Below are 14,906 nucleotides of genomic sequence, written 5' to 3'. Positions count from 1 at the left end.
AACCATAGACCAATATCTGTCATAAAGATAGATGCAAAAGTTCTAATTAAACTTTAGCAAAGTGAATCTGACAATATATAAAAGGATAACATGTCATGACAAAGTAGGGTTTATCCTAGGAATGCAATGTTAGTTTAACATTCAAAAACCAATCAGTATAACTCATCATATTAACAATTAACAAAAGCAAAATCACATGATCATCTCAATAGACTCAGCAAAATCAATTGACCAAACCAATACCAAATACTGATTTAAATAACTGTCAAACTAGAGATAGGAGCATCCTCAATTTGATAAAGAGCAGCTATAAAGAACCTACAGCTGGGACTTTCCTGGCAGTCCAGTGGTTAAGACTCCATGCTTTCAGTGCAAGGGGCCAGGGTTAGATCCATGGTTGGGGAACTAAGATCCTGCATGCAGTGTGGTGCAGCAAAAACAAACAAAACTACAGCTAGCATCATACTTAAAAATGAAAGAATGAATACTCTCACCTTAGGATCAGGAACAACAAAAGGATGTTCACTCTTAACACGTTTACTTAATATTGTCCTGGACATTCCAGTACAATACTTGTTATTTTACATAGATAGTACTTGTCATTTTACATAGACAATATGTCACTTTACATAGACAAGTAAAGTAAATAAAACACATCTATATCGAAAAGCTTTGTTCATTCACTAGCATAATCAACTATAGAGAAAATGCTATGCAATCTATAGAAAGCTACTAGAACTAATAAATGAGTATAGCAAAATTGTAGGACACAAGTGAATACACAAAAATAGTTGCATTTCTGTACACTAGCAAAGAAAAATCAGAAAATTTAAATTAAAAAAAATCTATTTATAATATCATCAAAAATATTAAGTATATAGAGATAAAGCTGACAAAAATGTGAAAGACCTGTACACTGAAAACTAAAAGTGATTGATCAGAAAACTGAAAAAGAATAATAATAAATGGGGACATACATTATATCCATGGGTTGGAAGATTCAACATTAAGAAATGTCAGTTTCCCCCAAGTTGATCTATAGACTCCACACAATCTCAATCAAAATTCCACCATGTTTTTTGTAGAAATTGACAAATTGATTATAAAATTCATATGGAAGTGCAAAGAACCTAGAGTAGCCAAAACAACTTCAAAAAAGAAGGACAAATTTGGAGAGGTCTTGAATCTAATATATATAAAGAACTATCTATTTTCATTAATAAGAAAACCAACAAACAACCCAATTTTAAAATGGTCCAAGGGTTTGAACATTTTACCAAAGGATGGTCAAATAAGCACATATAAAGATCTTCAACATCATTAATTAGGGAAATACAAAGTAAAACCACAACGAGATACCACTGTATAAAAATAAGAATAGCTAAAACTTTAAAAAGTTGACCATACCAAGTGTTAGCAAGAATATGAAGGAACTGGAACTCTTGTACATTGTTGGGGTGGATATAAAATGATACAACCACTTTGAAAAACAGCCTGACAGTTTCTTAAAATGTAAAATACAGACCTTCCTTATAGCCAGTACACTCCTAGGTACTTTACCAAGGAGAAATGAAAATATATGTCCATGTGAAGACCTACACACAAATGTTCACAGCAGCTCTATTTATAACAGCCAAAAACTAAAAACAAATCAAAATGTCCACCAACAGATGAATAAACTGTGATGTAGCCATATAATAGAATATTACTCAGCATAAACAACAAATAAATCATTGATACATGCTAGAGCATGGGTGATTTCAAAATAATTATGCTGAGTGAAAGAAGTCAGGACCTTATCCACCAGTCACCAAAAAAAGAAGTACATACTGTATGATTCCAGTATAGAAAGCGTGACTAGGGTTTGGGAGAGGTGACAGGTAGAGGGAGGAGGAAGAAAAGGGGGGATTACAAGTGACACAGGGAAGCTTTGGGGAGTCAGAGATATGTGCATTATATTGATTGTGGTGAGGGTTTCACAGGTATATACATGTCAAAACTTGTCAAATTGCACATGTTAAATATGTGCAGATTGCTGTATGTCAGTTATAATTCAATAAAGTTGTTAACTTTTTTTTTTTATATATAAAAAGCAACCCAGGGACTTCTGCTTCTGGAAAGACAGAGTAGATATACTCTCCCATATTCCTCCCACTAAGCCCAACTAAAACTCCTAGACATTGTTTATACAACAAAAGTAAGATACTGAAAGGTAAAGAGAATGATCAGCTAGGGACTTTCAGACCCAAGAAACGACAGGGCGGCAAGTTTTGGGTATTTGTTTGTTTTGTTTTATACACACCAGACTGAGTTGTAGAAAAGCTGATTATCCAGAAACACCAACAAAGGTAGACCCAAAAAAGCCCCAAGAAAATCCTGCTCTCTCTAGCTGAAGGGCCAGGGAAGAGCCAGTCCAGCAGGGCATCCTAATATCCTTGCTGGTTTAGTGTCAGAGGAGGGCAAGTGACACCCCATGGCGTCAGTGGAGGCTGTGTAGGGACCAGTAATAAGGCATGTTTCCTCCTCCCAACTAGGGAGGCACTGGTGAAGGCTTAGTGGGGAGTCTGAACTCTCACCTCCACCCAGCAATAATGAGGTACTCCTCCCGCTCTGGGGTGTCAACAGAGACTGAATGGGGAACCTGGACTTCCACATCCATCCGACAAGGGGCACCTCTCTTCCCCTGTCGGCACAGTGTCAGAGGAGGTGTGTGAAAATAGATTTAAATAACATCTGGAGTCTCACAACATTACAGCCAAAATGTCCAGGATTCAATCAAAATCACTCCTATGAAGAACCAAGAAAATCTCAACTCGCGTGAGAAAAGACGACAGACTTCAACATGGAAACACCACCACGTGTTAGAATCGTCTGACAAGATTTTTAAAGTCACCATCATAAGAATGTTTCAAACAAATAATTGTTAATGACTGAGACAAATGAAAAACTACAAAGTCCCACAAAGAAATACAAGATACAAAGAAGAACTCAAAATCAATGAGAGAAAAATGACACCTTACTTTCAAGAGAAAATAATTTGAATGACAGCAGATTTCTCATCACAAACTACTGAGGCTGAAAGGAAGAAGCAAGACATTTTTTAAGTGTTAAAATAAAAGGACTCTCATCCCAGAATTTTATATCCAACAACAAAATAAATATCCTTCAAGGAATGAAGGGTGAAGCTCCCTGGTGGCCCAGTGGTTAGGACTCTGTGCGTCACTGCAGGGGGCACAGGTTTGATCCTGGGTCAGGGAACTAAGATCTCATATGTTGTGTGGGCATGGCCCAAAAAAAAGACAAAAAAAAAAAAGGGAAAAACAGGAAAATCAGGACACTGTCAGAATAAGGAAAACTAAGAGTTGTTACTATCAGACCTACTTTAAAAGAATGGTTAAAGAAAACACTTAATCAGAAAGGAATTATAAAAGCAGGTGTCTTGGGACATCAGAAAGGAAGACGCGACAACAAAAGAGCAAAGATATGAGGAAATACAATAGACACTTGTCTTAAGTTTTCTAAATTATGTTTCACAGTTGAAGCAAAAATTAGACGTCTGTCTGACGTGGTTTTGAGTGTATGTAGAGGAAATGTTTAAGATACTATACTACAAATGCAAGAGGGTGAAGGGACTTAAATGAAGAGAGAAGAGGTGGGTGTGACCATAAAGGGCAGGACGAGGAAGACCTTTGTGGTGATGGAATAGTTTTGTATCTCAACTGTGGTGGTGGTTCCATAAATCTATACATGTGATAAAATGGCATCGAACTACACACATACATGTCACCAGTGTCAGTTTTCTGGGTTTGATATTCTGCTATAATTCACAAGATATATCCCTTAGGGGACACTGGGTGAAGGGCACAAGGGGCTCTCTCTGTACTACATTTACAACTTCTGTCTATCTACAGTTATTTCAAGATAAAAAGTTAATTTAAAAAAGACAAGGCGATTACATAAAATAAAATAAAAAAGTAAAACCTAATAAGTGAAAGCAAAAATGAAACAAATAAATCCAACTGTGTATTGAGTTAGTACTACAAACACACTGAGGAGCTATTTCAAGCGACCTTAAAACACAGTAATTTGACTCTACATCCTTACAAAGAAATATGCTAAAGACAACAAAAAACTGCAAAGAAAGAAATAAAAACTTAAACCATCTCAGTCACCTTATTGCTGGTAGTCTCATTTTATTCTTATATTGTTGTGGGTCTATTGCAGAATAAAGCAAAAAAACTATGCTGGCATCATAAAGAGCCAGTATTCTTTTCAATGTGGGAGAGAGGAGATAGAGAATGAAGATAGTTAAGTTAAAACTGGGTAAAACTGAATTGAATGGGCTATATCAGTAAATTTAACAATGTGTTTTCTCTTAAAAAGAGAAACAAGAAAAAAGAAACAAGAAATCATATTTCTTAGTTCTGCTCACTGAAAAGTCCTAGAATCAACAACCAGCCCAGGAGCAACAGGCGCTACCAGACTGTAGTCTCCAAATAAAAGTCTTTCAAAGAGGAAATGGGGCTTCTTAAAGAAATGGCTGATTCAGGGTCTGGGGCAGGATGTGCATAAGATGAGCCTGAAACATCTGTCCCAGTATTAGGACAGCAAGAATGCTACAGAAACTACTAGGCTGTTTCAGCGCACTAGCACTGGACATAAACCCTACTGTCCAAAGTGAAAGTGAAAGTCGCTCAGTCCTGTCCAACTGTTTGTGACCCCATGGACTATACACGGCCCATGGAATTCTCCAGGCCAGAATCCTGGAGTGAGTAGCTTTTCCCTTCTTCAGGGGATCTTCCCAATCCAGGGATCGAACCCAGGTCTCCCACATTGCAGGCAGATTCTTTACCAGCTGAGTCACAAGGGAAGCCCAACAACACCGGAGTGGGTAGCCTATCCTTTCTCCAGCAGATCTTCCCCACCCGGGAATCAAACCGGGGTCTCCTGCATTGCAGGTAGATTCTTCACCAACTGAGCTGTCCAAAGATGGGGGCAATTTAAGCATTGATAAGAATAATAGCTGCAATGGATTAAAATTATCCAATATGTTTAAGTCTGTGGATTCATGATGGTACTCAAGATAATCATAACTTTATTGATCATCTTTGGAGAATACAAGGGAACCAGCTCATTATTTTGAAAACTGATAACTAAAGGGGGGAAATCATTTATCTGTACTTTCATATGTGCACTATAACCCACAATAACCAAAATTTTAATAAGGAGATGCTTCTCTTTATAAATGATGTAGACCCAATAAATGAAGAAATAATGATAGCCTCAAATTGAATGTCATCCTTAATAAAGTAAAGCATCTAGGCAATTTTCATCAAGGGCTGCTAACATCAATAAAAGAGAAATACCCAGAACCCATGAGGCTCCTGATGAAAGCACACACCTCCACTTAGGAACTGTTCTTGCCCCAAAATTGAACCTGAATCTGTTTTTACCAATTCACAGGAATAACACCATGGGGATGCAATCACAAAATCCAGACGCTGGGAAACCCTACAGTGCAAACAACCCAGTTTCTTCCACAAGTAACAAGTGAGAGAGAGAGACCTACAGATTTAAAGAGACTTAAGAGACACATCAGCCAAGTTTAATGCAGAGGTCCTATTTGGATCCTGATTTCAATTACACAGAGAAATAAATGTTGAACAAATATTTGATGCTATTAATGTCTCATTTTTAACTCTGAGTTTTGATAGATATGGCCGGTATGTTTATGTTCTTACCATTTAGAGATACAGACTGAAAATTTTACAGACGAAAGAATATTGCTGTCTTGATTTGCTTCCAAATAACCTGGGTTCAAGGAGGAAAGTGGAAGGTGAGTATAAATGAAATGAATGGCTATGAGTTGATCACTGTTGGGGCTGGGTGAACAATACACAGAAATTCATTTTACCCTTCTCTCCACTTTTGCATGGCTTTGAAACCTTTTATAATAATTTTTTTTAATATGCCAATATAGAGCCAGAAAACTGTGTTAAATTACCTCCCTGATCTCCACCCAGTGGTCTTTATTCTGTTCTCTGACGCCTAGAAGACTAGTATCACGGTAATAACAATAATAATAATAATAACATCAACAATAACAGGCAGCATTTTTGGCAAACATACTTCGTTGTTTTGGTCGCTTAATCACTAAGTTGTATCCAACTCTTTTGGGACCCCTGGACTGTGGCTCACCAGACTCCTCTGTCCATGAGATTTCCCAGGCAAGAATACTGGAGTAGATAGCCATTTTCTTCTTCAGGGGGTCTTCCCAACCCAGGGATCAAACCCGCATCTCCTGCATTAGCAGGCAAATTCCTTACCACTGAGCCACCAGGGAAGCCTTAGTAATACTATGTGCCCAACACAGGTTATGAGTTGTTTATGAAGGTTTTCATTTAATCCTGACAAGGTCCCAAAGTAGGTACTATTAGTATCCCCATTTTACAGATGAAGACCCTGAGGGCAAGAGGTTTGATGACAAAGCTCAGCCTCAAACCAAAATCTGACTTCAGATTTCCAGCTCAGAACCACTAAGCTATACCAACACACAGAGTGAAAGAAAGGTGAAGCAGCTGTCATGGCCTTAGTCTTCCCTTTTAGGGATTAAACATCCCGAATTCTTTCTCTCTGCCCCTTCCTGCCAGTGTGGCTTCAATGTCCTGCATCATCCTCGGGGCACGTGCCAAGAGCTACAGAAGCAGTTGAGTTTCTTGAAAGTACTCCAGGCTCCCTGTACAGCCTGTCCCACCTCCACGCCCACCCAGGCTGCAGGGATTCTGGACAAACTCAGATCAGCCTGCATCCAGGCTGGGAGCCCGAACGTGAGCACATCCCAGGGTGGCATGGCTCACCTGGGCCTCGATGCCTCTTCTCCATCCAGATGTAGCAGTTGTTCTGGGCCACCCCGGTCTGCGAGTCCAGGAATGGGAGGCGCACGCTGCGCTCTGCGCACAGGCGGGAGTTGTAACTCCGGCAGTGTTCAATGGCTTCCTTGTAGAACTGGTCCCCAAGCCTGCAGGGAGACAGAGTGCAGGGGAGGTAATGAGGCCAGGAAAAACCAGAACACACCCAGAAGGAAACTGAAGTCACCCACCCACCTGCCAGGGAAGATTTTGCTATTATGAAGACCAAGACAATGGGGATCAAGAGCTTTGGCAAGCAGCAGAATCCAACTCAGCTTCAGGTCTCCAACAGGTTCTATTTCCTGTACCAAATCCACCAGGGAACTTAGAGACCCCATTAACGGAGAAATTAGGACCCCGAGAATAAACCACCAGTAAAAGTAATATGGGGCTTCCCAGGTGGTGCCAGTGGTAAAGAACCTGCCTGCCAGTGCAAGAGACATAAGAGACTCAGGCTTGATCCCTGGGTCAGGAAGATCCCCCAGAGGAGGGCAACCCACTCCAGTACTCTTGCCTGGAGAATCTCCTGGACAGAGGAGCCTGATGGGCTACAGTCCATGGGGCTGCAAAGAGTTGAACACAACTGAAGTGACTGAGCACACACACAAGAGTAACATGTCCCTGTCCCAGGGAGCATGAGGTCCCCCTCCAGAAAGGAGGTAGCTCTGGTACAACCTTCTGCATGGGGTCTGCTAGGACATTCAGCTTCCAGAGGCCCCTGCCCCTTAACATGCCCCATTAGCCACACTTATTCCTCAGTGGTAACCAGCAAAGACACTCCAGATTGGACTGAAACCACCAACATGGATACAAAGACTTCCATTACAATAGAAGAGAAACACCCCATAGAAAAGACTAGAGGGTCTGAGGAAACACCCTGTAAACACAGAGCTATTATAGGGGCGAGGAGATGAAGAAGGACACGCACCGATCTTTTAAAGCCACACACTTGAAGAAGAATAACTTTCTGATAGAAAACAAATGAAAGAAGCATTTAAAGCAATAACATCTGAACTTAGGGACTCAAAATAATTTGATTCCCAGAGTTTAATCCACAAATAGAAAGACCTTTCAGGTTTACTGGAGTGGTGATCTGATTAAGCCCAGTGAATTTTAGGTTCCTGAATCTTTGGTATCCTTGGGTGATGCTACTAATTTTTAAGATACTGTCCTTTTCAAAGACCAAAAACATAACATTGATATAATCGATCAAATGTAATAAAACACAATCAATAAGATCAAATACCTAACAAACCATAGGCACATGACAGAGGTGAATAAATGGTCCCAGGAATTGCAACTGTAATAACATAATGTCTACCAGGTAAAGGAGAGATTCTTAGAGAAGAAGAGGAGGAAAAGACAGAAGGAGGAGAGCCACAGGACTTGCAGAGCCAAAAGGGTGAATCAGATAGCTCATTTTGAAGGGACATTATGAATGCCCCTTTGTTTTGGTCTCTGGAGACACAGAGACATTAAAATGGGGGGTGGGGGGTGGGGGGGAGGTCTAAGTTTAAAATATTTCTTAACCAAAATATTTAGAGGAGCAAAAAAAAAAAATTTAAGTGGATTCTTCTGTCCTCTTTTATATTGAAGTGTTGTTGATGTATAATATTTTATGTTACAGGTGTGCAATATAGTGATTCACAATTTTTAAAGGTTATATTCCACTTACAAAATATTGGCTACACTCCCTGTATTGTACAGTATAACTCTGCAGTTTATTTTATATATAAAAGTTTATGCCTCTTAATTCCCTACCCCTGGCTTGCCCCTCTCTCCTCCCCTCTTCCCTCTGGTAACCACTAGCTTGTTCCCTTTATGTGTGAGTCTGCTGCTTTTTTTGTTCCACTCACTAGTTTGTTGTATTTTTTAGATTCCACATATAGGTAGTTATCACATAGTATTTGTCCTCTTACTCTTTTTTAAAAGTCAAAGTGTCAGATTCTACCAAAAAGTTTAAAGCAAATTCCTTATTCTGGGAGGATACAATCACTGAAGCTTCTGAGGCATCTTTTGGAAGCTACTTGTGGACAAACCTCCTTTTCTACCTCTGGGCATTTTCCCTCTCACAAGAACGGCAGAACAGCTCAGAAAGCATCTAGCAGTTGCAAAACCTAACTGTAATCAAATTATAATAGTCACCCAGCTGACAATGAATTGGGAGGGGGAATGAAAGCCCATCAGAATGCCGTAAAACAGAAAAGCGCATAAGCTGATGTAATCAAAGTTAGTAACAAGGACCATGAGATTGATCAAAAATGAACAACTGTTTCCTGGGAAGCATTTGCGACTGTGTCCCTCCAGCTTAACTGCCTCCCTCTGCTAAGGCGATGCAGCTCACAGAACTGTTGAGGGCAGCTTGGACACACAGCCTGTCCGGGGTGTCCTGGGGGCTCCAGCTTCCCTCCACGGAACAGAGACCAGCCACATCACACGGATGAGAATTGACAAGAACGCACAACCGAGAGCCGTCCTAAGCAAGGAGCCGCTATCTGGCTTCCCATGATCTTCTGACAGGCTGCCAAAAAAGATGTTAACTCTTCCAACTCCAGAAATTCTGCTGCAAGAGAACCCATGGAAGGAAGGAAGGAAGAGAAAGAAAGGGAGAAAGAAAAAAAAAACTGTACACTAAAACTCATCGACTGGAGAGAAGAGGGTTTCCATTTAGAAAAACAAACTTCTGGAAGCCAATACAAAAGAAATGTACAATACGATCCCAGATGAGACTTCTCTCGATGTGCCCGGAACTCATTTCTAACAGCGTCAATCCCAAAAAAGAGAAACAAGGAGGTGAACTTGCTGACAATGAGAAGTGCATTTGGCCAAGTCCATGCCCCACACCGAATGGAACGAAAAAGTCAAACAAAGTGGCTCGCTGGGTGAAAATTAATTTCATCTTAAATACTTTCCACTTTCATAACATGCAATGTTATTAGTAACAGGCATGCTGAGGGGGAATGTGTATTTTTAAATGTAATCTTTGTGTGAATGATACCTCTTTTATGTAAACACAAGAGATTTTCTGAGGACTGGAACAACTGTATTGAAGATTGAAGTTACAAAAATATGACAACCATCACCCTTTGCCATCGTCTCCAGGGAAGTCATTTTTAAACAGGCCAGGCGTTGGCAGAGATTCGGAAACAAAAGTTTAAAGCCTTTTTTAAGACACTGGAGGGGAAAAGAGACTTCACCCTTTGATAAATTCAAGCGGCACTTCTCCAAAAGTTAATTAGCCAAATCTGCACAGGGCTTGCTCTGTTCTCTAGAAGAAAATCAATGGCCAGTTCTCCCTAACCTGTGAAAAGCAAGTTAAACAGGAGAAGGGGAAAATGTCCTTTTCCGCATGGTATTTCTTTTTGTTACTGAAGTCCCAGGTGGCACCACTGGTAAAGACCCCACCTGCCAATGCAGGAGACCTAAAGGACACAGGTTCAGTCCCTGGGTTGGGAAGATCCCCTGCAGGAGGCCATGGCAACCTACTCCAGTATTCTTGCCTGGAGAATCCCATGGCAGAGGAGCCTGGTGGGTTACAGTCCATGAGGTCGCGTAAGAGTCGGATGCAACTGAAACAACTCAGCACTCACAATTTACGATGTTGTTTACAATGTTGTATTAGTTTTAAGTGTACAGCAAAGTGAGTCAGTTATACAGATACATATATATATATATATCATAAATATACGTTATATATTTATATATATTCTTCTCCAGATTCTTTTCCATTATAGGTTGTTAGAAGATACTGAGTATAGCTCCCTGTGCTATACAGAAGCTCCTTGTTGTTTACCTCTTTTAAATGTAGTTGTATGTATATGTTAATCTCAGACACCTTATTTATCTCTTTCCCCACTCATATAGCATTTCTTTTTAGGAAAAAAAAAATCCTACTTGATAGGATCCCAGGGGTGGGTGACATTTGCATGAAAGCCGCAAGGGGCAGAGGGAGCAGGGAAAGGCTGACAGTGAATGATTCACTTTGTGGAGTGGTGACCGGCGCACCCCGGGGTGGGTCAGGCATGGCCCAGCCTCAGCCATCACCTGTCTGCCCCAGACCGAGGGGCTAGACTTTCCCCCGGATGATAGATGTCTTGGGCTCGAAGAAGCTGGCACAAGGCACAGGAGAAGGATATTCTCATCAACACTGACTTTGGGCCACTCAAGGCTTCAGTCAGACGCAGGGAAGGCAGGGGGACAAACTGCTGGGCCCCCAGCCAGAGCAGGAACCCCCTGGCCTGAAGATTGGAGCAGAGCTGGCTGCAGTTCCGGGCCTTCGTGAGGGGCTCTGTGGGATCCTGAGCCATCCCTTCTGGAGGGGGAGAGCCATCCTACCTCTGAGAGCTTTCCAGGCGCCCTCCTTGAGCATATCTGTGGAGAAATGGATTCCAGGCGCCAAAGGGGATTCAGAGTGGAAAAAATAAGACTTCTCCAAAATGACTGCCAACGAGGCTCCACGTGTGATTTGCAGAGCCTGCCAGACCCCCTCTAAGACAGCAGCTCCTCATCCTCACGGTTCCACCTCCCTCTCTCGAAAACCACACCTGCTCTCTCCCTCTTTTTTTTTTGGCCATCCTCACGGGTAGATGGGATCTTAGTCCTCCGCGCCCCTGCCCCAACCCCACACCAGGGATTGAATCTGTGCCCCCTGCATCGAAAGCACAGAGTCTTAACCACTGGACCACCAGGGAAGTCCCCAACGTGTGCTCTTAGATTCCACATCCACTGTCCTGAATGGGCTCTCAGCTCCAACCCTCCAACCCAGACCCCTGGGGCCCCCTCCCTTTTCAGGGTGCCCCCCTGTTCCCGTGTGCTGACCCGGGGATGGGTGTCCGGCCCTACCTCACGCCTGTGTCCAAAAGCGAAGTCCTCACGTCGGACCGGAGCCTTGCTCCCTCCCCGGTCTCCAGGCTTTGAGGGGTGGCAGCGGGGACCTGAGAGAGCCCAGCCCTGCTTCTCCCAGGCCCGGTGTCCTTGGCTCTCCCCTGCCCTTGCTCGCGGCCAGCCCCGAATTCTTTCATGTCTCCAGCAGCTCCCCTGTCCTCTCTCCTTCCCTGCTCCATGGCCACGGGTCCCTTCTGGCTGTAAAAATCAGGACCTTGGCCCATCACAGCTATTTGTGCTCAGAAACAGAGATAAGCCAAGATAAGGAGGAGCCCGGGCCGTGGCAGGATCGCCGGCACCTGGCCTTTTCCTGCAGGCTCACTCAGCGGCCCACACATCCACAGCCGCCCCCCGCACACACACCCAGTAAAACTCAGCTCTGCCAACTTGCTGCCTTCCTCCTGTTTGCACTGAGACGTGTTTCACTCTGACGGTGGCGTGGAAATCGTCTCCCGTTTGTGTCATGTTTTGTAAGAACTAGCGAGCAGGGGACAATCTTTGGCAAGGTGTTGGGGGGAGCCTCTTCATTTTCCTCACAGTTAACTGTTCCTAAAGCTTCCCTTGAAAGAAAACCAAGTTTAGTGCTTGCTGTGGACTGAACCACGTCCCCCTGTCTCTGAAATTCAGGTGTTGATGCCACAATGGATGGGATTTGGAGATGGGACTTTGGGGAGGTAATTAGGTCATGAGAGTAGAGCACCCACGATGGGATTCATGCCCTTATAAGAAGAGACACGAGAGTGCTCACTTCCTCTCCTCTCTCTCCTCTCTCTCCTCTCTCCCTTCTCTCTCCTCTCTCCCCTCTCTCTCCTCTCTCTCTCCCCCTCTCTGTATCTCTCTCTCTCCTCTCTCCCCTCTCTCTCCTCTCTCTCTCTCTCCTCTCTCTCTCCATGTCTCCTCTCCCCCAACCCTCCTGTCTCTCTCTGTCCTCTCTCTCCTCTCTCTCCCTCTGTGTGTGTGTGTGTGTCTCTCTCTGTCTCTGCCATGTGAAGACACAGCAAGAAACCAGTTATCTGCAGCCTGAAAAGAGGGCCCTCACCAGACCTCACCTAGACCATGCTGTCACCCTGATCTCAGACTTTGCTGCCTCCAGAGCTGTGAGAAATAAATGTCTGTTGTTTAAGCCACCTACTCCATGGTCGTTTTGCTATAGCAGCCCCAGTTAAGACAGAGTTTCTTATATAAAACAAAGACTCAGGACTTCCCTGGTGGTGCAGTGGTTAAGAATACACCTTGCAATGGAGGCTCTGGGAAGGGGCTAGAAGGTAAAGCATCTGCCTGCAGGGCAGGAGACCCGGGTTCAATCCCTGGGTCAGCAAGATGCCCTGGAGAAGGGAATGGCAACCCACTCCAGTATTCTTGCCTGGGAAATCCCTTGTACCCAGAAGCTTGGCAGGCTACAGTCCATGGGAGTCACAGTCAGACACGACTGACTAACTTTTACTTTCACTTTCACTTTGCAATGGAGGGGACATGGGTTCCCTCCCCAGTCAGGGAACTAAGATCCCACATGCCACAGGGCAACTAAGCCAGTGCTCCACAACTACCAAGCCCCCGAGCTAAGAGTACTGAGCCTGAGTGCCACAACTAGAGAGAATCCGCAAAGCGCAACAAAGATCCCACATGCTGCAACTAAGACCCAACACAGCCAAATGCAATAAATAAATATTTCAGAATAAATAAATAAAATAGGAAGGGCTACAGAGTTGGATACAACTGAGCACACACTCACACAGAGAGAGAATGAGTAAGGGAGAGAATCAGTCCCCTTCCTCCTCATTCTGTCTTCTTCCAACAAAAATAATAATACTATTAATAATGTCACTTTCAACTCAACTCAGTGTTTAATATTTGTCTCCCCTACTAGACTATAAACTCCATGAGAGCAGGGCCACTACACACAGCCACTTAGTTTTTGCACTAAACCACACAAGGGGGTGCGTTTCATATTAAACTTCAGTGAGAACGGCACTCCCCGGAGCCCTGCATAGCTGGCTTTTTCACCGATTCACTTCCAACATCTGGCATGGAGCCCAGCACACAGTAGGTGCCCAAAACTCCTTGGTTGAATTGCTTTCAACAACTCATATATCACTCACTTATGGTAGATGTTTCCATCACAGCAGTAAAGTATAGGTTGGTGATTGAGATTATACAACTGTCTACTGGCAACTTTAAAAAATCAAAACAATGTCTGCAGGCACTTTCACTCAGTCCTCAGCATGACCCCCTGGTTATTTCAGCAGTCTACTGAATGTAGTCACTCCAACACTTTTCCTCCCCAGCTGACAAAAAGAAATCTCCCTCGTTCTCAGTCTTCAGTTTTGTACTCAGTACAGAAGCCATGTTGGCGCCCAAAGGTCCTAAGTTGCTCCACTGAGCTTCAAGGCCCTTGGAGAGTCTTGATATTGGGGTAGATCAGAGACTTGGAATCAGGCAGGGCTGAGTCCAGCTCCACGGCCCACTGGCTTCACAGCCCTGGAGTAAGTTACTTACCCTCCCTGAGCCTAAATTCTCCTTCCCACAATAAGCTCCTACTTCAGGTCTGAAATGATTATTAATAGATGAGATAGAACCTCTAACTCAGAGGTAACCAATGGTGATTCCTGATCCTTCCATCCAAGAGCAGTGTTCCCTGCCACTCAGGCCTCTGCCTGAGCCGGCTGACTGCCCTCCACGTGACATACATGCACACAACAGTCACACCGCGGCATCTCTGAGGCTGGCAGGCACCCAGCCAAACCTCCATCCCAAGACATCTGTCAGCGGGGTGGCGAGGCCAGCCTCCAGCATCAAGGAGAGCAGAGTAGACCGCACAAGGATCGCAGGGATCAAAGCCTGCCCCAGGGCAGACACCACACCTGGCTCTGTCCCCAAGCCCAGCACAGAGCTTGCTGTGTTGGGTTGATGATGGAGGAATGAGTGAACGGGTGAATGAATAAATCCTTATCTGACCTTCCTGTGTATATGAAGCAGACAGGCCTTCCCTCAGTTCACTTCAGTCACTCAGTCGTGTCTGACTCTTTGCGACCCCATGAACCGCAGCACGCCAGGCCTCCCTGTCCATCACCAACTCCCGGAGTCCACCCAAACCCATGTCCATTGAGTTAGTGA

General features: G+C 43.6%; 1 protein-coding gene across 5 annotated transcripts in view; it reads right to left on the bottom strand.

The window, feature by feature from the left end:
* The window catches only part of DPF3 (D4, zinc and double PHD fingers, family 3), a 295,296-nt gene that overhangs the window by 172,211 nt on the left and 108,179 nt on the right, over positions 1 to 14,906 (bottom strand). For all 5 annotated transcript variants that reach the window (XM_010855808.1, XM_010855812.1, XM_010855809.1 and 2 more), the window contains one exon: positions 6,858 to 7,018. In XM_010855808.1, coding sequence (XP_010854110.1) covers positions 6,858 to 7,018 — 161 coding nt within the window. The remainder of the gene's footprint in view (positions 1 to 6,857; positions 7,019 to 14,906) is intronic.

This window comes from Bison bison, unplaced genomic scaffold (assembly GCF_000754665.1).
Source record: "Bison bison bison isolate TAMUID 2011002044 unplaced genomic scaffold, Bison_UMD1.0 scf7180017864368, whole genome shotgun sequence".
NCBI lineage: Eukaryota > Metazoa > Chordata > Mammalia > Artiodactyla > Bovidae > Bison > Bison bison.
The sequence above is the reverse complement of the archived record's forward strand: the minus strand, read 5'-3'. Positions and strand labels throughout refer to the sequence as shown.